Raw genomic sequence first — 23,963 nt, forward strand, 5'->3', positions numbered from 1 at the left:
ATCTGATATTTCACAATAAAGTCTCACCATCAGGTATAGACGTCGAAAATAAGCCTCGATGCATATGTACATATTAATCAACAGTATTTACGTACGGATTTAATTTTATTTTTATATTATGTGATATAATTATGCAAATAGAAATAATGCTCAAGTGGTTTATGATATTAGCAAATTTTGAGTTCGTTTTTTTAAATGTTTATTACATTGATCAATATATTCAAAAGATGAACGTAAATTTATAACGACATATGAATGTCAACAACATTGAATTAAAATTTCTAATTTACTGAAATCGCCGGGTGCCGATATCTTGGAAACGGTCATAGTTGAATGTTACAATCAGTTAAGTTACTTCTGGGTATTCCTTTGGGTAAACCCGTTCCACAAACAAGATTCGAAGAAAAAAAACTCAAAACAAGTGTCAATACAACAAAGAAAACAAAATTGATTGATTGCGTTTCGTATACTGATATTTGAATAAAAAAAAGTTTTAAATAACACCCATGAGAAGTAATCGAGAGGAGTCAAATCGGGGGATCTAGCCGGCAATTCGGTCGTTCCACCTATTGGAAAAAACCTCGTTTGAATAATTTCTAATTGTACGTGTGCAAAATGCGGTGGAGCTGCGTCTTGTTAATAGTGAATAGATCGATTATTTGAATGATTAACATCAAGAAAAAGTCTTTGTAACTAAAAAAAAAAAAAAATGATTGTTAATGATACCAGTTCAAACTTTTATTTTTTTGAGTGTGAGATATGCCGGTTTGATTTACATCGGGCAGACATTTCAGTATAGAAAAAATAGATTAAAAGGTCATCAATACCAAATAGTCAAAAATTTTTTATAATAAGATAATGTTAAACGATATACTGCGAAAGAATCACATCCAGAATTTAATCCGGATCTAGCACCGTCAGATTCAGATCCATTGCGAAATGCGAATTCGTATTATACACTCAAATATATGTTAAATAAGTGTATCTGAAAAGATTTTTGGCGTCTCTAAAGGGAAGAGGGAGAAAAAATCATTTTGTTTAGGTTTTATGTTGCCATTAATCTTTTAGGGGTCGGATTACGTCTTAATTGGGGTTGATATTTTCATTTTTATTTGACAAATTTGACAAACTGGCCTGTTTATTTCGAAATTTTTAAACAGGATTGGTAACACTATGTCGTGACATTTTCAGTCGTCGTTTCTTCGCGTTACTGTCGAAAAAGTTAGGTTAGGTTAAGTTATTATTATTTTTTGTTTTATTTGAAACCTCAAGCAACTTTAAAGTTAACAATGTAGTCAATACTCCCGATATGACTAGAGTTTTAAATTAGGGTTTCGCAACTCTTTTGCAATTTATACTCGTCAGTAATGATTTACATTCGACATAACCTCAATCTTTTTAGATATACTTATTTTACATATATTTGAGTGTATGTACGAAATTGCAGATGATTTTGAACTCCAGCCGAAATATTTTTAATTGTTTACGAGAATTGAAAAAAAGACACGAAATTTTTCAGTTTTTTTACTTAAAAAATGATAAATAAAATAAATAATATATGAAAAAAGGGTACCCTCGTTTTTTTTTTGGTTCTAGAAAATGGAAAGGTCATCCGATTTCGATAATTTTTTTTTAAATCTTCGTTTCTACGGCGGATTTATGAAAAAAAAACATGGGAATTAAAAAAAATTAAAACATATCGATTTTAGGGCTTTAAATGTGATACGTGATGTGGGATGTAATCGTTCATAACTTTTTTACAAAGCATCAAACGTAGTTCATATATTTTTTTGTTAATCTACACAAAAAACGAACATTTTGAAAAATGCTTGTTTATTCATTTTTTTATTTCTAACAGTGATTTTAAGAATATTTTTGTTGATACAACTTTAATGATTACTAAATAACAAAGGTACAAACGATTTTTAATTGTAAATACTTGATAAATCAACATTTTTCTATAATTTTTTTTTAAATTTGTTGGTTTTTTTTGTGTAGATTATGAAAAAAAATATGACAACTTCATTTGATCATTTTGAAAAAAGTTATCGACACTTACATGGTAATGAGTACATTTAAATCCCCGAAACCAATATAATTTTCAATTTTTTTCGTAAACCCGCCGTAAAAACGAAGATTTAAAAAAAAATTAGTCGAAATCGGATGATTTTACGATTTTCTAAAGCCGAAAAACGAGGAAACCGCGAAAGTATAAAATTACCGAAAAATTATTTTTATTTATAATAGTTTGAAATAGTCGACTATGTCTTTGTATTTAGTGGTAAATTGAGAGATCCGACAACGTCGCAATCTCGATTCACCTCTCCTCGCAACGAGAGAAAACTCGGAGCAAAGATTCCCGTACGCGATCCGTTCAGTTGAACCAGCAGCGCCCGGCCGCTGATTATGTGTATTCATTCCACCAAAACACCACACTTTTCACTTGTCAAACGAGAGTTGACTAGTGACTACTCAACTCAACACTCCTTTCACAAATCCGAGGATTCCGAGGTATGCGGTCTCGATCGTCCACGTAACCACAAACGGTGCAGTGTTACAGTGAGATAACAAAATAATTTTAAAAAAATTAAATTAAAAAAAAAAAGTGCGTCGCAAGTTGCGATTCAAGTGCGACAAAGTGTCTCATCGCGATTTCGGTCGTCAAAGACGTGGAGTTGTACGACCACGCAGTGTTATGGTGGCCAGTCAAGGCGTTGAACCCCAACAGAATGCAGATATGTACTGCGGACCCGTACATTCCCCATATGGTGATTATTACCAGGAAAATCAGTTTTACGTGCATCCGGAAATGTGTCCGGCGCACATGTGCGCAATCCAAGGAGAGTTCGGTAAGGGTTGCATTTTCTAAATACCCTCCTCCCTCCAAAGTGATCATACTCTGACCAAATGTATGGATATGTAAATAAATGTTGTTTAGATAATATATACAGTCCTCAAAAAAAATAATAATAAAGTACAATATTTCATAGAATTAACTCTAGTATGAAACAAAAAAAAAACATTATTTGCTAATTAAAAAAATAATCTTCGAGTCTAAGTAACTTCGTTTTAATGCCCTCCTCTGACGTGTAAACTTTCGAAAATGACATATCGGAGACTAACAATAGTCAGACAACGTATTCATATCTCGGAGGTAGCGTTTTTCCATGACACGTAAGCTCAGATGCACGCGCTCTCCGCTCATATTTTCGATTTTTTTCAAAAACTTATCCACGTGACTGGAATAGGAGCTTCATGTTCATATTTTTTAATTGTAACAAAATATTTTCTATGAAATTTTATCCGAGAAAATTCTGTATCAAAGAGATGAAAGCTCTCCAAGTTTAGTTCTAAATCGGTCACTGTAAAAGCCGCTTGACATAATGCAAGACAACGTGCAATGCAACGTAAGGCGAAAAATTTTTTTTATCAAAAGCAGGTGCAGATAATATTTAGCTGATTATTTCATGCAAGATCTCGATCTCGAGGATTGTTTCATGCAAGATCTCGTTGATTGTTTCAAGCAAGTTCTCGAGGATTGTTTCATGCAAGTTCTCGCTGATTGTTTCAAGCAAGTTCTTGAAGATTGTTTCATGCAAGATCTCGTGGATTATTTCATGCAAGATCTCGCTGATTGTTTCCTGCAAGATCTCAAGGATTGTTTCATGCAAGATCTCGCTAATTGTTCCAAGCAAGTTCTCGAGGATTGTTTCATGCAAGATCTCGTGGATTATTTCATGCAAGATCTCGCTGATTGTTTCCTGCAAGATCTCAAGGATTGTTTCATGCAAGATCTCGCTAATTGTTCCAAGCAAGTTCTCGAGGATTGTTTCATGCAAGATCTCGTGGATTATTTCATGCAAGATCTCGCTGATTGTTTCCTGCAAGATCTCAAGGATTGTTTCATGCAAGATCTCGCTAATTGTTCCAAGCAAGTTCTCGAGGATTGTTTCATGCAAGATCTCGTTGATTGTTTTATGCAAGATCTCGATCTCGAGGATTGTTTCATGCAAGATCTCGCTGATTGTTTCCTGCAAGATCTCGCTAATTGTTCCAAGCAAGTTCTCGTGGATTGTTTCATGCAAGATCTCGCTGATTGTTTCAAGCAAGTTCTCGAGGATTGTTTCATGCAAGATCTCGTGGATTATTTCATGCAAGATCTCGTTGATTGTTTCCTGCAAGATCTCGTGGATTATTTCATGCAAGATCTCGTTGATTGTTTTATGCAAGATCTCGATCTCGTGGATTATTTCATGCAAGATCTCGCTGATTGTTTCCTGCAAGATCTCAAGGATTGTTTCATGCAAGATCTCGCTAATTGTTCCAAGCAAGTTCTCGTGGATTGTTTCATGCAAGATCTCGCTGATTGTTTCAAGCAAGTTCTCGAGGATTGTTTCATGCAAGTTCTCGCTAATTGTTCCAAGCAAGTTCTCGAGGATTGTTTCATGCAAGATCTCGTGGATTATTTCATGCAAGATCTCGTTGATTGTTTTATGCAAGATCTCGATCTCGTGGATTATTTCATGCAAGATCTCGCTGATTGTTTCCTGCAAGATCTCAAGGATTGTTTCATGCAAGATCTCGCTAATTGTTCCAAGCAAGTTCTCGTGGATTGTTTCATGCAAGATCTCGCTGATTGTTTCAAGCAAGTTCTCGAGGATTGTTTCATGCAAGTTCTCGCTAATTGTTCCAAGCAAGTTCTCGAGGATTGTTTCATGCAAGATCTCGTGGATTATTTCATGCAAGATCTCGTTGATTGTTTTATGCAAGATCTCGATCTCGAGGATTGTTTCATGCAAGATCTCGTTGATTGTTTCAAGCAAGTTCTCGAGGATTGTTTCATGCAAGATCTCGTTGATTGTTTTATGCAAGATCTCGATCTCGAGGATTGTTTCATGCAAGATCTCGTTGATGGTTTCAAGCAAGTTCTCGAGGATTGTTTCATGCAAGTTCTCGCTAATTGTTCCAAGCAAGTTCTCGAGGATTGTTTCATGCAAGTTCTCGAGGATTGTTTCATGTAAGATCTCGTTGATTGTTTTATGCAAGATCTCGATCTCGAGGATTGTTTCATGCAAGATCTCGTTGATTGTTTCAAGCAAGTTCTCGAGGATTGTTTCATGCAAGATCTCGTTGATTGTTCCAAGCAAGTTCTCGAGGATTGTTTCATGCAAGATCTCGTTGATTGTTTTATGCAAGATCTCGATCTCGAGGATTGTTTCATGCAAGATCTCGTTGATTGTTTCAAGCAAGATCTCGTTGATTGTTTTATGCAAGATCTCGATCTCGTGGATTATTTCATGCAAGATCTCGCTGATTGTTTCCTGCAAGATCTCAAGGATTGTTTCATGCAAGATCTCGCTAATTGTTCCAAGCAAGTTCTCGTGGATTGTTTCATGCAAGATCTCGCTGATTGTTTCAAGCAAGTTCTCGAGGATTGTTTCATGCAAGTTCTCGCTAATTGTTCCAAGCAAGTTCTCGAGGATTGTTTCATGCAAGATCTCGTGGATTATTTCATGCAAGATCTCGTTGATTGTTTTATGCAAGATCTCGATCTCGTGGATTATTTCATGCAAGATCTCGCTGATTGTTTCCTGCAAGATCTCAAGGATTGTTTCATGCAAGATCTCGCTAATTGTTCCAAGCAAGTTCTCGTGGATTGTTTCATGCAAGATCTCGCTGATTGTTTCAAGCAAGTTCTCGAGGATTGTTTCATGCAAGTTCTCGCTAATTGTTCCAAGCAAGTTCTCGAGGATTGTTTCATGCAAGATCTCGTGGATTATTTCATGCAAGATCTCGTTGATTGTTTTATGCAAGATCTCGATCTCGAGGATTGTTTCATGCAAGATCTCGTTGATTGTTTCAAGCAAGTTCTCGAGGATTGTTTCATGCAAGATCTCGTTGATTGTTTTATGCAAGATCTCGATCTCGAGGATTGTTTCATGCAAGATCTCGTTGATGGTTTCAAGCAAGTTCTCGAGGATTGTTTCATGCAAGTTCTCGCTAATTGTTCCAAGCAAGTTCTCGAGGATTGTTTCATGCAAGTTCTCGAGGATTGTTTCATGTAAGATCTCGTTGATTGTTTTATGCAAGATCTCGATCTCGAGGATTGTTTCATGCAAGATCTCGTTGATTGTTTCAAGCAAGTTCTCGAGGATTGTTTCATGCAAGATCTCGTTGATTGTTCCAAGCAAGTTCTCGAGGATTGTTTCATGCAAGATCTCGTTGATTGTTTTATGCAAGATCTCGATCTCGAGGATTGTTTCATGCAAGATCTCGTTGATTGTTTCAAGCAAGATCTCGTTGATTGTTTTATGCAAGATCTCGATCTCGAGGATTGTTTCATGCAAGTTCTCGAGGATTGTTTCATGCAAGATCTCGTTGATTGTTTTATGCAAGATCTCGATCTCGAGGATTGTTTCATGCAAGATCTCGTTGATTGTTTCAAGCAAGTTCTCGAGGATTGTTTCATGCAAGTTCTCGCTGATTGTTTCAAGCAAGCTCTTGAAGATTGTTTCATGCAAGATCTCAAGGATTGTTTCATGCAAGATCTCGTTGATTGTTTCAAGCAAGTTCTCGAGGATTGTTTCATGCAAGTTCTCGCTGATTGTTTCAAGCAAGCTCTTGAAGATTGTTTCATGCAAGATCTCAAGGATTGTTTCATGCAAGATCTCGTTGATTGTTTCAAGCAAGTTCTCGAGGATTGTTTCATGCAAGTTCTCGCTGATTGTTTCAAGCAAGCTCTTGAAGATTGTTTCATGCAAGATCTCAAGGATTGTTTCATGCAAGATCTCGTTGATTGTTCCAAGCAAGTTCTCAAGGATTGTTTCATGCAAGATCTCGTTGATTGTTTCAAGCAAGTTCTCGAGGATTGTTTCATGCAAGATCTCGTTGATTGTTCCAAGCAAGTTCTCGAGGATTGTTTCATGCAAGATCTCGTTGATTGTTCCAAGCAAGTTCTCAAGGATTGTTTCATGCAAGATCTCGTTGATTGTTCCAAGCAAGTTCTCGAGGATTGTTTCATGCAAGATCTCGTTGATTGTTTTATGCAAGATCTCGATCTCGAGGATTGTTTCATGCAAGATCTCGTTGATTGTTTCAAGCAAGATCTCGTTGATTGTTTTATGCAAGATCTCGATCTCGAGGATTGTTTCATGCAAGTTCTCGAGGATTGTTTCATGCAAGATCTCGTTGATTGTTTTATGCAAGATCTCGATCTCGAGGATTGTTTCATGCAAGATCTCGTTGATTGTTTCAAGCAAGTTCTCGAGGATTGTTTCATGCAAGTTCTCGCTGATTGTTTCAAGCAAGCTCTTGAAGATTGTTTCATGCAAGATCTCAAGGATTGTTTCATGCAAGATCTCGTTGATTGTTTCAAGCAAGTTCTCGAGGATTGTTTCATGCAAGTTCTCGCTGATTGTTTCAAGCAAGCTCTTGAAGATTGTTTCATGCAAGATCTCAAGGATTGTTTCATGCAAGATCTCGTTGATTGTTTCAAGCAAGTTCTCGAGGATTGTTTCATGCAAGTTCTCGCTGATTGTTTCAAGCAAGCTCTTGAAGATTGTTTCATGCAAGATCTCAAGGATTGTTTCATGCAAGATCTCGTTGATTGTTCCAAGCAAGTTCTCAAGGATTGTTTCATGCAAGATCTCGCTGATTGTTTCAAGCAAGCTCTTGAAGATTGTTTCATGCAAGATCTCAAGGATTGTTTCATGCAAGATCTCGTTGATTGTTCCAAGCAAGTTCTCGAGGATTGTTTCATGCAAGATCTCGTTGATTGTTTTATGCAAGATCTCGATCTCGTTGATTGTTTCAAGCAAGTTCTCGAGGATTGTTTCATGCAAGTTCTCGCTGATTGTTTCAAGCAAATTCTTGAAGATTGTTTCATGCAAGATCTCGTGGATTATTTCATGCAAGATCTCGCTGATTGTTTCCTGCAAGATCTCAAGGATTGTTTCATGCAAGATCTCGCTAATTGTTCCAAGCAAGTTCTCGAGGATTGTTTCAAGCAAGATCTCGATCTCGCTGATTATTTCATGCAATTTTTTTCAGGAAAACCATAATGCAGTGGTAAGAAACCAGCTTAATATCAATTGACGTGCCACTTTAATCTATGAAATGTTTTTACTTCGGAAAAAATTGCATGCAATTTCTTGCACCATGTCAAGCTGCCTTTAATTAAAGTACCTTTCGTAAGTTATCATATTTTTGTACCACCAAAAATACCATCCTCAATATTTTCCAAAGTGAGTAAATGTAAATAAAAAACAATTTCTCATGAATTCTGCCTTTCGGGCTCTGTGGATTCAACTTTTACTCCGCTTTGAGCTCTCTCTCATTGTTCACTTTTCCAACCTATCACAGCTTCTTCCCTCAATAATCTGTTCCTTATATCTTTCACGATTTCTCACTAGTTTTTCATCCGAACTGTTACAATATCCTTGTTTCCTTGTTTGGGTCGACCTCTTAGTCATCCTGTGACTACCAGTCATATCCAGTTCGTATCAGGGCTTAATAATCTCTTGTTCGTATATGACCAAACCATTAAATCATTTAGTTCTTTACGACTGTCATTCTTGATCTGGTGATTCACAAGCCTTCTTAGGTATCCTCTATTGATCTTTTCAGGTCCAATGGAGGACATTGGCACATCTTCTATGCTTCTAGTATTGACGCGCTTATTGATACCTACATCCAAATACTTGAAATCTTTCAATTTTTGAAATTAGTATCGTTCGAGACTCTCTCATCATTTGTATGAGTTACCAATATCAGCGTTTTCCAACACTGTAGTTTATTTAGTCTTGTTTATTCCTTACCAGAAGTGCCAGGTCTTGACCAGGCATATCCATCTATCGCATTATGTTGAACTGAGTCGTTGAGAGTATGTATCCTTGCTCTATACTCTATTATTTTTGTTAGACCGTCCTCCGTCAAAATTTTTGCTATCGCCAATGTGACGCATTTAAAGAGGATAAGCGTTTTCTTTTGACATTGTCGAAAGCCCTTGTAACATCACAAGCATCTCCATTACATGCTGAAAAAACTTTTCCGCTGTTTGTGACATCATTTTGATGAAAGTTTTCCACTGTTTGTGATGAAGGATGTCTGTTGATTTTTCTCACACTCAACAATCGTATTTTTCTATCTGCCCTACACAATCAAGCCGCCAAATTGTTTCGCCTATTTACTAATATTTACATAAACTAGTCTAAAGTATTTTTAATAAATACCAAGTGAAAATTTAAGTATACGAAGGTTGCCACTTAAGTTTTGAGATAGAAAATTAAAAACAAATATTTATAATTAGTTATGGCTTTATCGGTTTTTATTGAGATAAATACACTTTCGCGTGCGTTTGAATCAATTGCCGAAGGTATCTCCGAAACATCTAATTGGAACGCATCATCCGCTTCTTCGGGTATAGAAAAACGTTCAATTTCTGAACTGCGGGAAGACAAAGAAATCATCGGGTGCTAAACAAGGACTGTACTCGATGTTTTGACTGTCCAAAAACGTCGTATGTCACGATCTTATAGACGCGATTGAATCGTATGACAACAAGTTCACCATTAAAAACGTCAAACGTCAAAATGCGCTTAATATCAGATTTGACATATTCAAATCAGTGTTGCCATATCACAAAATTTAAATACTAACTCTCGTATAAAACGAAATATCACTTAGACCTTTCCGCTTGAGACATTGTGGGTTGTATTTGTTATTTGAAGGGTGTTGGAGGTGAAAAAATTATTAGTATTTTCATTTTGGTGGTCTACAGTATTAGAAACAACCTCGTATCAACAGACCGAGTATTGATATTTTTCGTGGACATAACAAATCATTTTTTTATATCGAAACAAAAACAAATTTTGATACGGCTGTTTGTGCCTACTCAGAGTATCTTTGTTTCGTAAGATGTATAAAGAAAATTAGTTGACTCATCTCGACCGTTATAGTCATAACTGCATTCATAAATCATCACATCTGTCCTTGTATTTAAATACATGAAAATAGGTCACTTTATGCGGCTAATCTATTTTTTAAGTTTTAATTTTCATTCGATGACATAATTTTTTAATTGTGTATCGTCAATATCTTTTTATTTACTGTCTTCTATTCTATTTTGTTTATGTTATCATTCTTATTAATTTCCAATTTTTCTTAGTACCATTACAAATATGAACAAAACCCTCCTCTGTAGCTACTTGTAGCGAATCGATTGTCGTAGCTCTGAATCCATGATCTGACGTTTGATTGTTCCTGTTAAGTTTCCAGGTAGAAATCATTTAAACTACATTGAAGTATATGTCAAAAAATTGTTGTTGGTTTTTGTCTTTTTTCTGAAGATACGGAATCTACTCCACCAGGGAGTGGGACTCCCTTTCATGTCCGTCCAAGCTGGAACTATACTTCTAGTTGGGAGATCTATCCGTATATGCCTGATATCAATCCACTGGCACCCGTACATCACACCCTAGATACCGGTTTTGTTCAAGGTGTTTAACTCCCCTAGGTAGGATACGTCGGAATAGCCACACCTGTATTTATCAAAAATGCCAAGCTTTTGATGGGGTCTTTCAATTCTTTTTCCTGTTGGTGAATTCAAAAAGTTTGTAATAATTCCTTATTGCCAAAATTAGACTTTCTGGAATGGTGTTTCCAGCGAAAACTCATTTCAGATTGATCCTTCTCAACTCGAAATCTTCTTTTTTATTTAATGATTTCCTATTTGAAATTTTGGTTTTCCTCTACGTGCGACATATCTCTTTTTGTACTACTAACTAATTCGATTGTATCATCAACACTTTTACATAAATTTTTGTCGGAAAATTATTTAAAACAATCAAATATTTATGTTTTTTTTTTTTTTCATCTCTTAAAGGATCGATTTTCCGGGGTTTACGCGGTCCCTTCCAAATTTTCCATTATCCCAATAAAATTTCCAATAGATTGAAAACTGTACCTTGCAATTAGAAACTAAATCAAACTGTTAGGCCTGTTTCACACGTATGCGGTTTCTTTTTCGACAGAAACCGTAATCGAATGAAAATTGTTCCGTTTGTTTCTCAAGGAGAGAAGGAAAAAAAGGAAGAGGAATTTTTTTTTGAATACTTTAGGATGTCAATTAAATAATTTGCATGTTAAGTTGAGGGACCGTCTTCAATATCAAATTACATTTATGTGGGAGTATTCGGTGCTGTACTGTTTCTGTACCCCAAAACATCGTTACACAACTTGTCGAATGAACCGAACCGAATGGAACTGTATACGTGTGAAACGGGCCTTAAGAATACACAATTTCGGCTCTAGAAAATCGAAAAAAATATCCGATTTCGATGATTTTTTTTAAAATTTCGTTTTTACAGCGGATTTACGAAAAAAAATTATGGGAATTAACAAAAATTAAAACTAAGGGCTTTAAATGTTCACGAAAATGTACTCATTCACTTATAATTGTTTATAACTTTTATATTTTTTTTCATAATGTATAAAAAAAAGAACAAATTGAAAAAAATTCACCATAAAAAATGGTATCTCACTAAAATTGATGTTAAATAAAATTTAAAGTCATAAAACCATACGAAATCTATTTTTTACACATAAAATCCGCCGTAAAAACGAAAATTTAAAAAAAATCATCAAAATCGGGTGATTTTTAGTTTTTCTAGAGCCAAAAAACCGAAAGTATCTTATTTCAAGTGAAATTTGACTGGAATTGAAATAAAGTTTGTATTGGAAAATAGCTTTTTATAAATCTTTTTATACGGCTATGTAATATACAAGGTTTTTGACCAGTCCAAACCTTTTTCCATTGTTCTGTACATCTTCTGGTTATAAAAGACCAAAAGGACATTTATTTAGATTATTATGAGATAATATCCAAAATGGTTGTAGTAAGTTTTGGTTTTAATACTCTCTCGTATATAAAAATAGACTTTAGTTTGGTTATATTATTAAAAGCGTCTCTTTTATGTGAATCTCTCATATTTCCAGACAGCGAAACATTTATAAAAGTATATACGAGAATGGTGTTTATAAATTAATAAAAAAAATTCTTTCGAATAAATCATACTCCGAATCAATTCGAGACATTTATTATTATGCTGTTTTGGTTTATTTATAACCATCGTCAATCTCCCAATTCTAAGTAGAGAGACATTAAAATCAAGGACGTTCACTTTCGAATACGAAACACAAGAGTTTGTTAAACTTTTCGATATTCGCAATTATAAGTTTCAAAACTGGTTTCGTGTATTTTTAGAAAAGCTGGCAGCCATATTTTTCGAGTAAACAATTTATAAACTGATTTCAAATAAAATTAAGATCGCTAACTAGATAAATATTCAAATTTAAATTATCTACACTGCTCAACAATCTTGAATATCGTACGTTATGACGAAATTAAAATAAAAACTTATAGACATGATCGACAAGGATGTACCAGCGTCTGTTGACACGATTCATAAACTTCAGAGTCTTCAGAGGAGTACACCTGGTAGCATATGAAACCAAAGACGTAGATTTGTGGCAGCTAGATCCCTCTTATATTCTGAATTTTCTCAAAGGAATGGTGGACCCAAAAGATCCTTTAGATCGCAGTGTTTATAAAAACAAATCAGCAACAAGTCTTCTTTATCACCTGCATCCCCTATCGGTGGATTGGATAGCTTGAGAAAGGAATTTTGCCGGTCCCAAGCCCGGATAAAGAAGGAGGGTTCTTGGGTTAGGTTAGCTCCCTGCCTAAGGTAAAAACAGACATTGCTTAAACAACCGATACTTTACCTTTGATGGATTTCAAGAATTCAGCAAGTAAATTTCCTTAATCATTTTTTTTTTTCGAAAAACAAAACTCATAGTTCTTAGAAAATTGAAAATAAAAAGAGTAAATATTGAATTTAGATAATTAAATCGATTATATTCTACGGAAACTAAAAATACCAAATTCTCTATAATTTTCGAAACCAAAACAAAACGATCTGAACGTTTACAGAAAATATCAAAAACAAATATTTCCTTACGATCATAAAATTCAAATTAGATCTAATCGCAACATATCATATACCGTGGGTATGAAATTGAAATTTTAATAATGAGAACGGACAGAGAAAATATTTTTAGAAAGTACGAGGTCTGGCTAATAAATAACCTCCCTAGATGTGCAGTAGCAGTTTGAAACGAATGCGTTTATTTCTCGTTAAACTGAAAAAAAAATCCTAGAGGCCTATGGGGACGATTCTCTATCTCGTGCGCGAGTTTTTGAGTGGTGTAAACGTTTTAGTGAGGACCGAGAGAGCACTGAAGATCACCAACGCCCTGTCAACCCAATCAACCAAATTGTGCCGATAAAGAACCGGTTAAAAAATTTTACACATGACAAAAGTCTGTGCGAAGTTGGTGTCCAAAAAATCTGACTCCTGACCAAAAACTCTTGCGTTAACGGGTCTGCTCAGATTTCCTTGGAAGGTTGGGAAGTTTAGAAAAAGATCTGCTTTGAAAGAGGTCCGATTTGAGTCAATGGTAGCGATATACCAAAGAAGACTTCCAGCACTGTTTCGATCAATGGAAAAAAACGTACGGAAAGGTGTGTGACAAGGGGAGGGAGTATATTGAAAGGGAGCATTCGAATGTAAACCCTTTTTTGTAACCAGTCTAGTTAATTAATAGCCATACAATTCGATTGAGTGCTATAAATTGTTGCAAGAGGCCTATGGGGACAATTCTCTATCTCGTGCGCGAGTTTTTGAGTGGTGTAAGCGTTTTAGTGAGGGCCGAGAGAGCACTGAAGATCACCAACGCCCTGTGACTGTTTCAACTCCGGAAACAGTGACCAAAATCAACCGAATTGTGCCGATAAAGAACCGGTTAAAAAAATTTTACACATGACAAAAGTCTGTGCGAAGTTGGTGCCAAAAAATCTGACCCCCGGCCAAAAACTCTTGCGTCAACGGGTTTGCTCAGATTAGAAAAAGATCTGCTTTGAAAGGGATCCGATTTGAATCGATGGTAGCGATATACCAGAGCTTTTCCAAAGAAGACTTCCAGCACTGCTTCGATCAATGGAAAAAAACGTACGGAAAGGTGTGTGACAAGGGGAGGGAGTATGTCGTATGTAAACCCTTTTTTGTAACCAGTCTCGTGATTTAATAGTCATACCTCGTATTCATTCAATGTCTCCATCCCATTCACAAACATCTCACCGAAATTCTGTTTTTCTCGTGCCGATGGATTCTCCAAATGAATTTAAAAAATGCTTAATTCAGGTTCAATTTTTTTTCATATGTGGTTTAAACGTTACCGGGGGTTTGGGGGTAGTTTAAACTCCAATCTTAACAAGAAGATGAAGATACAAACCTATCTGTTCACATGTTTACAATATATAAAAGTTTTTGGTAGAATAATTGAAGGTTTTGACTTCGTATTTGATGAAATCGACGATGATGACGAAGAAATTAGAGATTATTAACTTCGTCGACGTGCTAATACGTTCTAGAGCGAAATTTAATGTGTTTTTATCTAAAACATGATCGTTTTTGTTATTATCTTTATTAAATTCATTTGCGTTTAGAGTTTAAACCATAGTTTAATCTCCAGTTTCACCATAAATCAGGGATCGGCAGCCTTCTGAATCAGAAAAGCCAAAAATTACAATTGAATGATGAATAGTACTTTATAATTTGAGTAAAAAACATAGAACAATTAAACATTTACTCACAACCTCAACTCGTAGTTCAATATTAAAGAATTAGAGCGGACCAATTCAATGGAAGCGGTGGCTGGTGCATGGTTTCAGAAAGTTTGGACAAATTTGTCTCATAACTTGGTTGTTTCAAACATGATTCTAAATTTTCGTTTGTTATTTGACTTCTTACTTAATTTTTAATTATATTCATGCAAGAGAATACTTGCGCGCGCGAATATGTCGTTCCAAGATGATCAGCACGCCAAATGCCTACTTCTTTACCTCAAGACTATTCAATACGTCGCGGCATTTCTTTCAGAGCTATCCACTTTTGTGGCGTCACGTACATAGACCTCGAAGTCTTCTAACTTTTCAATTCTCTAAATTTTCCATTCCACAAAGCTTTAAATCGATCAATTGCGTTTCTACAGATCCAGTTTCAATTCCAAATGCAGATTTAGTTACAATTTGTGTTTAGAGGATTAACTATAAATGCTGGAGTGGTTGTATTGTTCAAATCTGTCTACCAAATTGAATTATGTTACCGCTCCGAATATCTTCTACAAAAACATTCAATTTTTCTTCAAAACCAACCAATTATTCTACCAAAAACCTAGGATGGGTTTCCCTTTTCTTGCAATTTTATATTTTCGCTTCGTATTCATTTCATACAAGTACGAAGTTTCAACACCTCACTTTTGGAAATTCGTCGCTCTTTATTATGAAGAAGAGGATCCGGAATACTGAGTCTTCATTCTTTAAACTGGACGCTAATAATAATTCTGATTACAAAATTCCTAACCTCGACTATTTCGGTCAGAAATTTTTAGACACAAAGCGCTTTTTGGTGTATTACGAATCAAACTTTGGTGATTTATTTGGTTCTGAATTCGTTGTTGCTTTTTGATTTTTTCTTCTGGCTGCGTCTTGAAGGCATTTTTACCAGACATTCGCTTTATTTTCTCCTCTAGTTCGCTTTGAGAAAGTAAAATATGAAAATCTGATGTGTGATTTCGACGAGAAGGAGGATTAACTCGATCTTAATATTCGAAAAGTTGTATGTATATCAAGAATTTCTCACTAAATTAGTGATCAGATCACATATATTTTGATAAAGACTGAAATAAGTCAATTTTTACACGTTATTTTGAATTGATTTTCATAAAAAGGCACAAAAAAACATATAAAAAGGTATATATGTCGATAAAAAAATACGAGATTATAATTTTTTTGAGTTTTCCATAATAAAAAAATATAGTTTGGAATTTAGGGTTATTTAGCTATATATCATATTATCAAAATACGTTTTATCAATTATCATTTCATCTCTAAGCAATATTTTAAATTGTGTATCACTAGTTTTTTGTAAAAAAAATATTATATCGATATTTGAATGGAAACCGTCCACGGAATTAAATGATTCTACCAAATGTAGGTATCCTCGTTAATTTTTAAATGTGAATGAACTCTTTTAACCGTTAAATTTTCGATACTTTCAATGTAGTTATGAAGCGAGAGAGCTGGGGGGCTGCCTGCCTTCGAATGTCGTCGACACGGCTATAGGTATAGGTATCCACGTTTTCTATTTAACCACTCTATTAGATTTAGTAGTAAGTAAAAGTTTATTATTTGTATACGCTTACGTAAATCCATATTTTTAAAACTAATTAGACATTACAAGAAATAGAAATCAAACCCGACATCATCACAAGCCTTTTTCACTATAAAAAAATTTTTTCTAAATGGTATAAGGAAACTTTCGGATGCTTTTTTTCGTAAAAATCTCTTATTTTGTCTCGCCCAATAAGGATTCCGCCAAGGGTCTTTCCAAACACCAATTTTTACTATTGGAAACCCAACAGAAATTTACTACATCTTGAATATCAAACTATGTTTCATCTAGATAAATTATGTGTCTATTAGAACTTCGGTAGTCTTTTATCTGAACCAAAAAATATTGTAACCATCGAACTATCCTTGACTATTTAGTTTTTTTTGTTTAAAACCACTGACAAAACTTGTCGCTGGTATTATTTTATTCTAGATAATCTGTTACCTTTTGTACCTTGTCCTACTTATAAAATCTTGAGTAGCTTTATCAACTTATTTCAGTTTTTCTTTACATGTTTTCCGGTTCTGTGAATGATACACAGCAACCCCAAATGGTAAATTTATTTAGTTAAATCGGCAAATCTTATTATGATTGCAATATCAGATTTGTCTGTTTTATAAACATTCGAATATACTTAAAATAACTTCATCATTCGCCTATGGTCTAAAGAACGCAATATTTCCATTCATTTAAAGAGAGTTATGGATTTAATAAATCTCACTTAGCCACGCCACTGCTTATCGCAGACTGTCTGACAAGAATATTTCAAAGAAATTGTGTATGTACGCCTTCCGACAACTTCGGCCAATAGAAATGCATTTATGTTTACGATTTGATAGATTTTTACCGAATTTTATACGGGGAATAAACATTATTTATTAATTTGGTATGAGTGCCGTTCGAATTTATGAAATATTGGTTGTACCTCGTGAACATACATTTTCCGATATGCGTTTAACTAATTAAACTCAAATTCTCATTTTCCGGAAACGTATTTTCTTGATTTCGAATTATCCTGCAGTAATAGTTGAGTTTTCAGGTTCAAGTTTTCTGATTGAAGAAATTATTGAAACTAAGGCATCTTCAAAAATACGATTCCGCGTTTTTCTAGGTGCGATTTTTTTTTACCCAGTAACATTAACCGTTGCTGCGATTTGGCCGTTCTTAATTGCTCACTATGTATAAAAATAACGGACTGAAAATATTTTTATGTAATTGATACCAAATTCGATAACATGCTGATGCTTGTATCCCACAGCATTAAACCAATTCATTAATTATATGAGCAGATAAGAAATTTTTCATTTCAGCAATTATTGGTGATATGTAATCTTCTATTTTACTGATAATTTATTTAAACAAATTATAATACTAATGATATTTGGACAATGAATTGAATATTTTCATTATACAATGGGTGCTAGAAACTAGTTAAAAACACCGAAAAACACGCTTTTATCCATAATCAAAAAATAATTCTTGGCCTAAGAATAGATTCACTATTAAAAAAATTAATGTCAATATTATAAAATCGTGTGGAGCATTCTATGATATTTTATGTTAGTATATCCCACCACTTTAATTGCGTTCGTTAGCCGAGCGGGCTAAGGCGTCGATCCCCAGATTCGCCGGTCGTGGGTTCAAATCCCGTTCACGCTGTAAAAAAATTATTTTAGGTCTCTTCTGTTTTAACATTAATTTTTTTCAATAATTTTTGAAAGATAAGATAAAAGTAAGGGTGCGCGCACGTTTAAGGCAACAGCAATACAAAAATGGACTTTCTTTTGAGACACTTTGTACTTTATCTAAGAGAAAATGCAATTTTTTTCCATTCGAAGTTTTTTCTTCGTGTATATTACATTCTAATCGATAACAAAGTGTCGAACGTAAAGACAAAGAAAATGTGAAACTATTTATTCAAATCAGAGGGTAATTTCGCAGCAGACGTCTAGGGGGTGTTCGACAAGGTCGCTTCTATAATTAACCCGCAGGGGTGTGCGACTTAAGAATAGAAATATTTCAGTTTAGTACAGAAAGTAATCGATACGTTCCTATTTTTTACATTAAACAGTCATAATTCGATAATTTTATCGGTAGACAGTTTTTGTACGTGTTCAGTATACCAGATGATCTATAGCCATGTACATCATAGTTTTAGAGACGTTGAGTACACCAGAAAGTGTAGAAGCGATTTCTACATCATACACAGTGGAAGCTGAAGATTCAAAGACTTTGTTCGAATCAAGAGGATTTGTAAAAGCTAAACCATTTTATGATTATTGTAGAAAGTAATCTGGAGTCTTTTGTTGAAGCAGCGCTGCATTTCTTAAGCTCATTATTGGCTTAAAAGCAAGAGTTAACTAGGGAGCTGGGGGCTTTCTTACTCAAACCCTTCTTAGAGATAAAAGCTACTTCTTTTTCAATATCATCTCATGGTACTTGTACTTTAAAGAGAAGAGAAGAAATCTTTCTTATTCCCGAAAAGTTATGATGCTTTTCCATCAAAACAGGACCTTGCTTGTTAGGTTAGGTTTCAGATAATCCTCGTATACAGATAACGATGGTTATGATTTAAAAACGTTTTTCAATTCCCGCTGGAAAAAAAAGTGATTGTCCAACAGATTTCTGCTTGTTGATTATTAACAATAAAAATTTTATGGTACGGACATTTCACTAATCGTACCAATGGTTGACTGAATAAATTAAAATGTCGGTTCAACAGGTGTTCTCGAGGAACGACTTTTTTTAAGTCAACGACATTGTTGAATCGCTTGCGTACTTAGTGAGCAGGGTTAATAAAAATCTCGCCATTTGTTTTTGATAATTACCTAAAATTTTTAATCTTTTATTTTTCGAATCTTATATTCATTAATAATAAATTACTACAATTACATTTGATTTTCATATTTCAATTCGAAAAATCCTATTTCCTCGGCACCTAACCTACCGTGTATTACGCCTTGCGCTGGACTAAATACAGTGAACTTCTCTAATTACCTCACCCCAGACTGTTTTAAATGGAATAGACAGAATATTAAGTATACCAAAGGACAATTTCTTAATAAATATACTTAATACTTAGTTAATTTGTTTATGAAGTTTTTTTTGTGGTTTTCTGGCTCTCACTGTTCTGTTTTCTTGTCTTCTTGTTTTTAATACTTGCCTGAGTTAAATAACTGAATTTATCGATAAAAAAATAATTAAACTCGGTTACAATAACTCGACTAGCGTACTCGACGAATATCGAACTATAAAGAACCCAGTATCCATGTACAAGCCGCCTTAAATACTAAATCTTATCGTATACAATAGGTATAATTAATTATAAAAATAGTTACGGTTGTTTAAAATCACATCGATATAAAATAAAATCAAGTAATGGAACTTTAAGCGTCCAAGGGACTCTTGAAATCACTTAACTATGACGTTGATTCCCATTAGGAGTGGTCAATGTACAATCTGCCTCAAACACTATAAATCTGGTAGACAAGAGGCATTAAAGTAAGACAAAAATTTCTCTATTTTGATGTCGAGTGTCTTTATTTTTGTGCTTATCGACATCGTCTTGATTTTATCTATGTTCCTCCTTTTTCTTTTGGAATACACTTCAAATTAGGATACTAATCTGGCTAGTAAGGACATTATATTTCATTTTCATACCAAATTTATGAAACAGAACGAGGAAGTGCGCGCGTTTTGTTTTTAATGTGGAAAAAATCTGCTGTTTATAAATTTCCAGATCAAAACGTTCGCCAGGTGTTAGTAGAGATAAAAATATACTTGTTGAAATCTGTCGTAAATTCAAATCGATGACTAACAAAACTAAATTCGTAAAATGCATCAATCACTATGAACTAATAGTCACTAATAACAAAATTGATAATGAACAGACTACGACTGTTGGTTTATTTATTTATTTTTTCTTAAATAAAATATAGAGTTTCCAAAGCTATTTTCAGATAAATCGAATACTTTTTTATCTTTCTAGAAGATCTACTTTTTATTGATTCATCTTCAACTTCAACGACTTGAAGGTAATTTTCTTCTCCATCAAATAATATTTCAAGTGTTTCGTCACTATTTAAAACCCTTATAAAGAATACTCATGTCGAAATCAAGTACAATATCACCTCAAAGAATACTTGAACTATTATACTTAAAGATCACAATCTGAAGTGTACAATAACTTGATCTTGTGGAGGAGTTTTTGAAGACTACGAGACATAGTCGTTCATTATTTTTGTTTTTGAAAAATAAACAGTAAAAAACAAGTTCGAAATAAATATTCACCCTTAAGGGCCAAACATTTTGGTATACCAACTTTGGAAACATTTATTCCATTCTGAAGCTTATATTGTAGAAACCTGGTACAACAGCTTCTTAAGCTGATGAATATTTTGTTTGAAAGTTATTTCTAACCCATCTTCCTGCTGTCTCCTTTACGCAGGTGTTTTGGTATTCCACCACAAAGAAAAATTTGGGATAATGACACTATCTAAGTCTTCAAATAACCGATTTTTGATTTATTAATTCTTTAACTGCTTTAACTAACTTTTTTCTTCAACTATCAAAGAGAGATGCTTCGAAATATGTCATATTCTGTGCGGACTTGATATCCCTCGAAAAAAATGAACGTTTCGACCGGGCGTCATCATAAACTCTTCTTGTATTAACGGGAAATGGATATTTGAAAGTATTTATTAGTTTTCCGTTAAATTTATTCCACCTTAAGATGGTGGTATCGTTCCAAATCATCAGATTTATCTCCAAAAGCTTTTTTGGAGACTGTACGGAATGTGTCGTATTTTATAGTGGTCGACGGAAAAGTTTTCTTACAAACGTTGCTTTTATGCTGGTTTTCTGCGGTTTTCCTGCAACCTGGTGAACTAATTCACCAGCCAAATGGCCGACGATAGGGAATAATGCAGCCGCAGCTGTACCCGCCCGCCTCCAATTACCCGCGTAGAAAAAGAAGTCGTTTACATAGTAGAAGGCAGTTTCCAGTAAATATACCCTCAAATTATTGCGCAATTTCAATTGGCAAATGATTGTGCACTATTTTGTATTGTAAAATATTGAGCCCTTAACTAATTGTGAACGTGGAGTAGGTAAATAAAGATAAATATTTATTAACTTATCCGTCCAAATCATCAGATTTATCTTCAAAAGCTTTTTTGGGGGTCCACATTGAAATTTTTAATAACTGTATGGAATATGTCGTATTTTATGCTGGTTTTCTGCGTTTTTCTTGTAACCTGGTGAACCGGTTCACCAGCCAAAAGGAAAATAAAGAAAAAAATTACAAAATATATCCCCAAACTGAGAGGAACCGTTTTTATTTAAGCTGGAGCTCTCTTTGAGTCACTTGGTCGTCTTTATTTTTCTCTCTTGTTCTAGCCTAGACAGCACATCACATCACCAACCCTACAAAAGAGCAAATCCTATACTAGGATCGACTCCAACAAACTTTCCCATATAAAAAAAATATTCCGAGAGCTGTCATTGAAGTAGTTCGGTTTCTGAAGAAGATAATTTAGCTATCGAAACATGCAATAAAGTAATAAGTGTTGGTGTTGTGGTGGCAGTTTATTCAATTTGATGTGCCTTGTATAAAATTACTCCTACTTTGTTGTAGTTGCTTAGCGTACGGCTTCTGACCAAATATGAAATACCGACTTTTGTATAAGCGATTTCAGTGTCGTTGACTTCTTCTGTATGTGTGTGTGTGTGTGTGTAATTGTCATGGTCAAGGTAGAATTTTTATTCACTGTCTCAGTCTAGGCTATATGTGGCGACTTTGCCAAATAAAGCATTCGGTTTGCTAAACATTCCTAATATTAAACGATATTATTCATTAGAAGCGTTCTGTTGATAATATTATGAAGATATATAGTGTTGTACAGTCTGGTTTACAAAAGTAATTAATATAAACAGCTCCGGTCTTGTTTAACATCTGATTTGTTCACTCGATAAAATATGTAAAGTTACGTTCATCAATTTGGTGTTTGTTTTACGATTTAGTAGATTGCGGATTATCCCGCAAACTTGTCGCGACGAGTTCAATATTTTCATTTGTCCTCGACGTCCTGATGGGTCCCGGTCGTGTGTTGCTTTCTTACTTGTTGCTCGGAACCATGATCGAATCCAAATCTTCACTTGGGGCGCCACGTAACCGTGAACAAAATCTTCGACGAACATCCTACCAAAGAAACCGTTCGCCGTTTGTTGATAAAGTCCCGTAACACCCCGTATTATATGGGGGATATTGTAAATAATGCTGAAGGGCGTTTGTACCTCCCCCCTCTCGCTGTTACGAGAAATATAATCAATGGAACCAGTAAAAATTCTTTCAACGTTTAGTTAACATCAATCAACGTTCTTTAATATCTAATAAAAACGAAGTCTTGTATATTTGTCGTGTTTCGTTTGGAAACAAAATATCAATTGTCAACGAAGAACAAATATAGTGAAAGAAATGTTTTATTGTCAAAAAATTTGTAGAAAAAAGCTTGTAAAAACCATAAAATTCAATAGAATAGAATGATTGTGCATTTTTTGCATTGTAAAGTATTGAGCCCTTAACTAATTCGATTAAGAAAATGGTTACACTAAGTCTCCCGTTTAAATAAGTCTTTTGGTCAATAAACAAGAGCATTGGGTAAAAAATACTGGATTTGGATTGAGCCTGGATAGAAAAATCGAGTCTAGAACTCATTGGTTGCTTGTGATAAAATTACCCTTCCACCATTAGATATATATATATATAGAGCAATAGTTGAAACTTTTCCTGTCGCAGATTACTGTGAACTAAACAGATTCGAATCTACTTTTCTAGCGATAAAATTCAGATTAGGAGATAGATTTGGTGTAAAAACCGATGGGGAATTGTGCAAGTGCTTTAAATGTAACGATATTTCTATTTTTTCTTCTTCTTAGGGTGCCGTATCAAGTCCCCTTCACGTTGAATCTTGAACTAGTCTAATTAATTGTCCTGCTTCTCTTATCCCAGTTCATTCTCTAATTGTTCAACCAAAAGGTTTGTTTCCTTCCAATCCCTCTAATCGACTGGAGGATACCGAACCTGCTGCCACGCATTATGTGTCCCAAATAAGCTATTTTCGTGCATTTAATATGATCTATTAGGGACTGCATCGTTTGTTTGCATTGCTGTCCACTGTATCTTGAGCAAAATCCTCTAAGTGATTAATGGTGGATAGTTTTTAAGTCCATGCCTCGACATTATATAAGATAATTGACCATATGTAGCATTTAATCATCCAATTCTACATTTTAGTTGTTGAGTAATGCGGTAACAAATATATTTGTAACTGGACACTCTTTGAATCGTTTGTCTGTTTACTTGTAGCTGTTATAATACGGCAAGCTACTAAATACCATATATTTTGTTTTAGGACAGTTGTTTAGACCCATCACTCTTCCCACTGGCGTTTAAAAGGCATCGTTATCATTAATTTTTACTCCAAATGATAAGTTGTGTCCATCTTGCTTAAATATTAAATTATTAGAAAAAAAAGGGAACGATGTATTTTCCACTTTTACGTCTCGGTCAATTTCAGTTTTAACCTGTAAAGTATCGTTAAAAAAACAATTCATATTATACGATGTAAGCTCCCTGAGCACGATGATGACGTACTTAGTACGACCGGTCAC

At 34.5% G+C, this 23,963-nt stretch overlaps 1 protein-coding gene across 2 annotated transcripts in view; it reads left to right on the top strand.

The window, feature by feature from the left end:
* Positions 1-23,963, top strand: part of LOC130897753 (fibronectin type-III domain-containing protein 3A) — a 116,530-nt gene that overhangs the window by 48,264 nt on the left and 44,303 nt on the right. Inside the window, exon 1 of one of the 2 annotated variants that reach the window (XM_057806637.1) lies at positions 325-2,849. The exons of the other annotated variant lie outside the window; for it this stretch is intronic. Within the exon in view, the coding sequence (XP_057662620.1) occupies positions 2,696-2,849 (154 nt within the window). The 5' untranslated portion in view covers positions 325-2,695. Of the gene's footprint in view, positions 1-324; positions 2,850-23,963 lie in introns of those variants that run through there. 2 annotated transcript variants of the gene reach the window in all.

The sequence above is a fragment of the Diorhabda carinulata genome, chromosome 9, assembly GCF_026250575.1.
Source record: "Diorhabda carinulata isolate Delta chromosome 9, icDioCari1.1, whole genome shotgun sequence".
NCBI classification, from domain to species: domain Eukaryota; kingdom Metazoa; phylum Arthropoda; class Insecta; order Coleoptera; family Chrysomelidae; genus Diorhabda; species Diorhabda carinulata.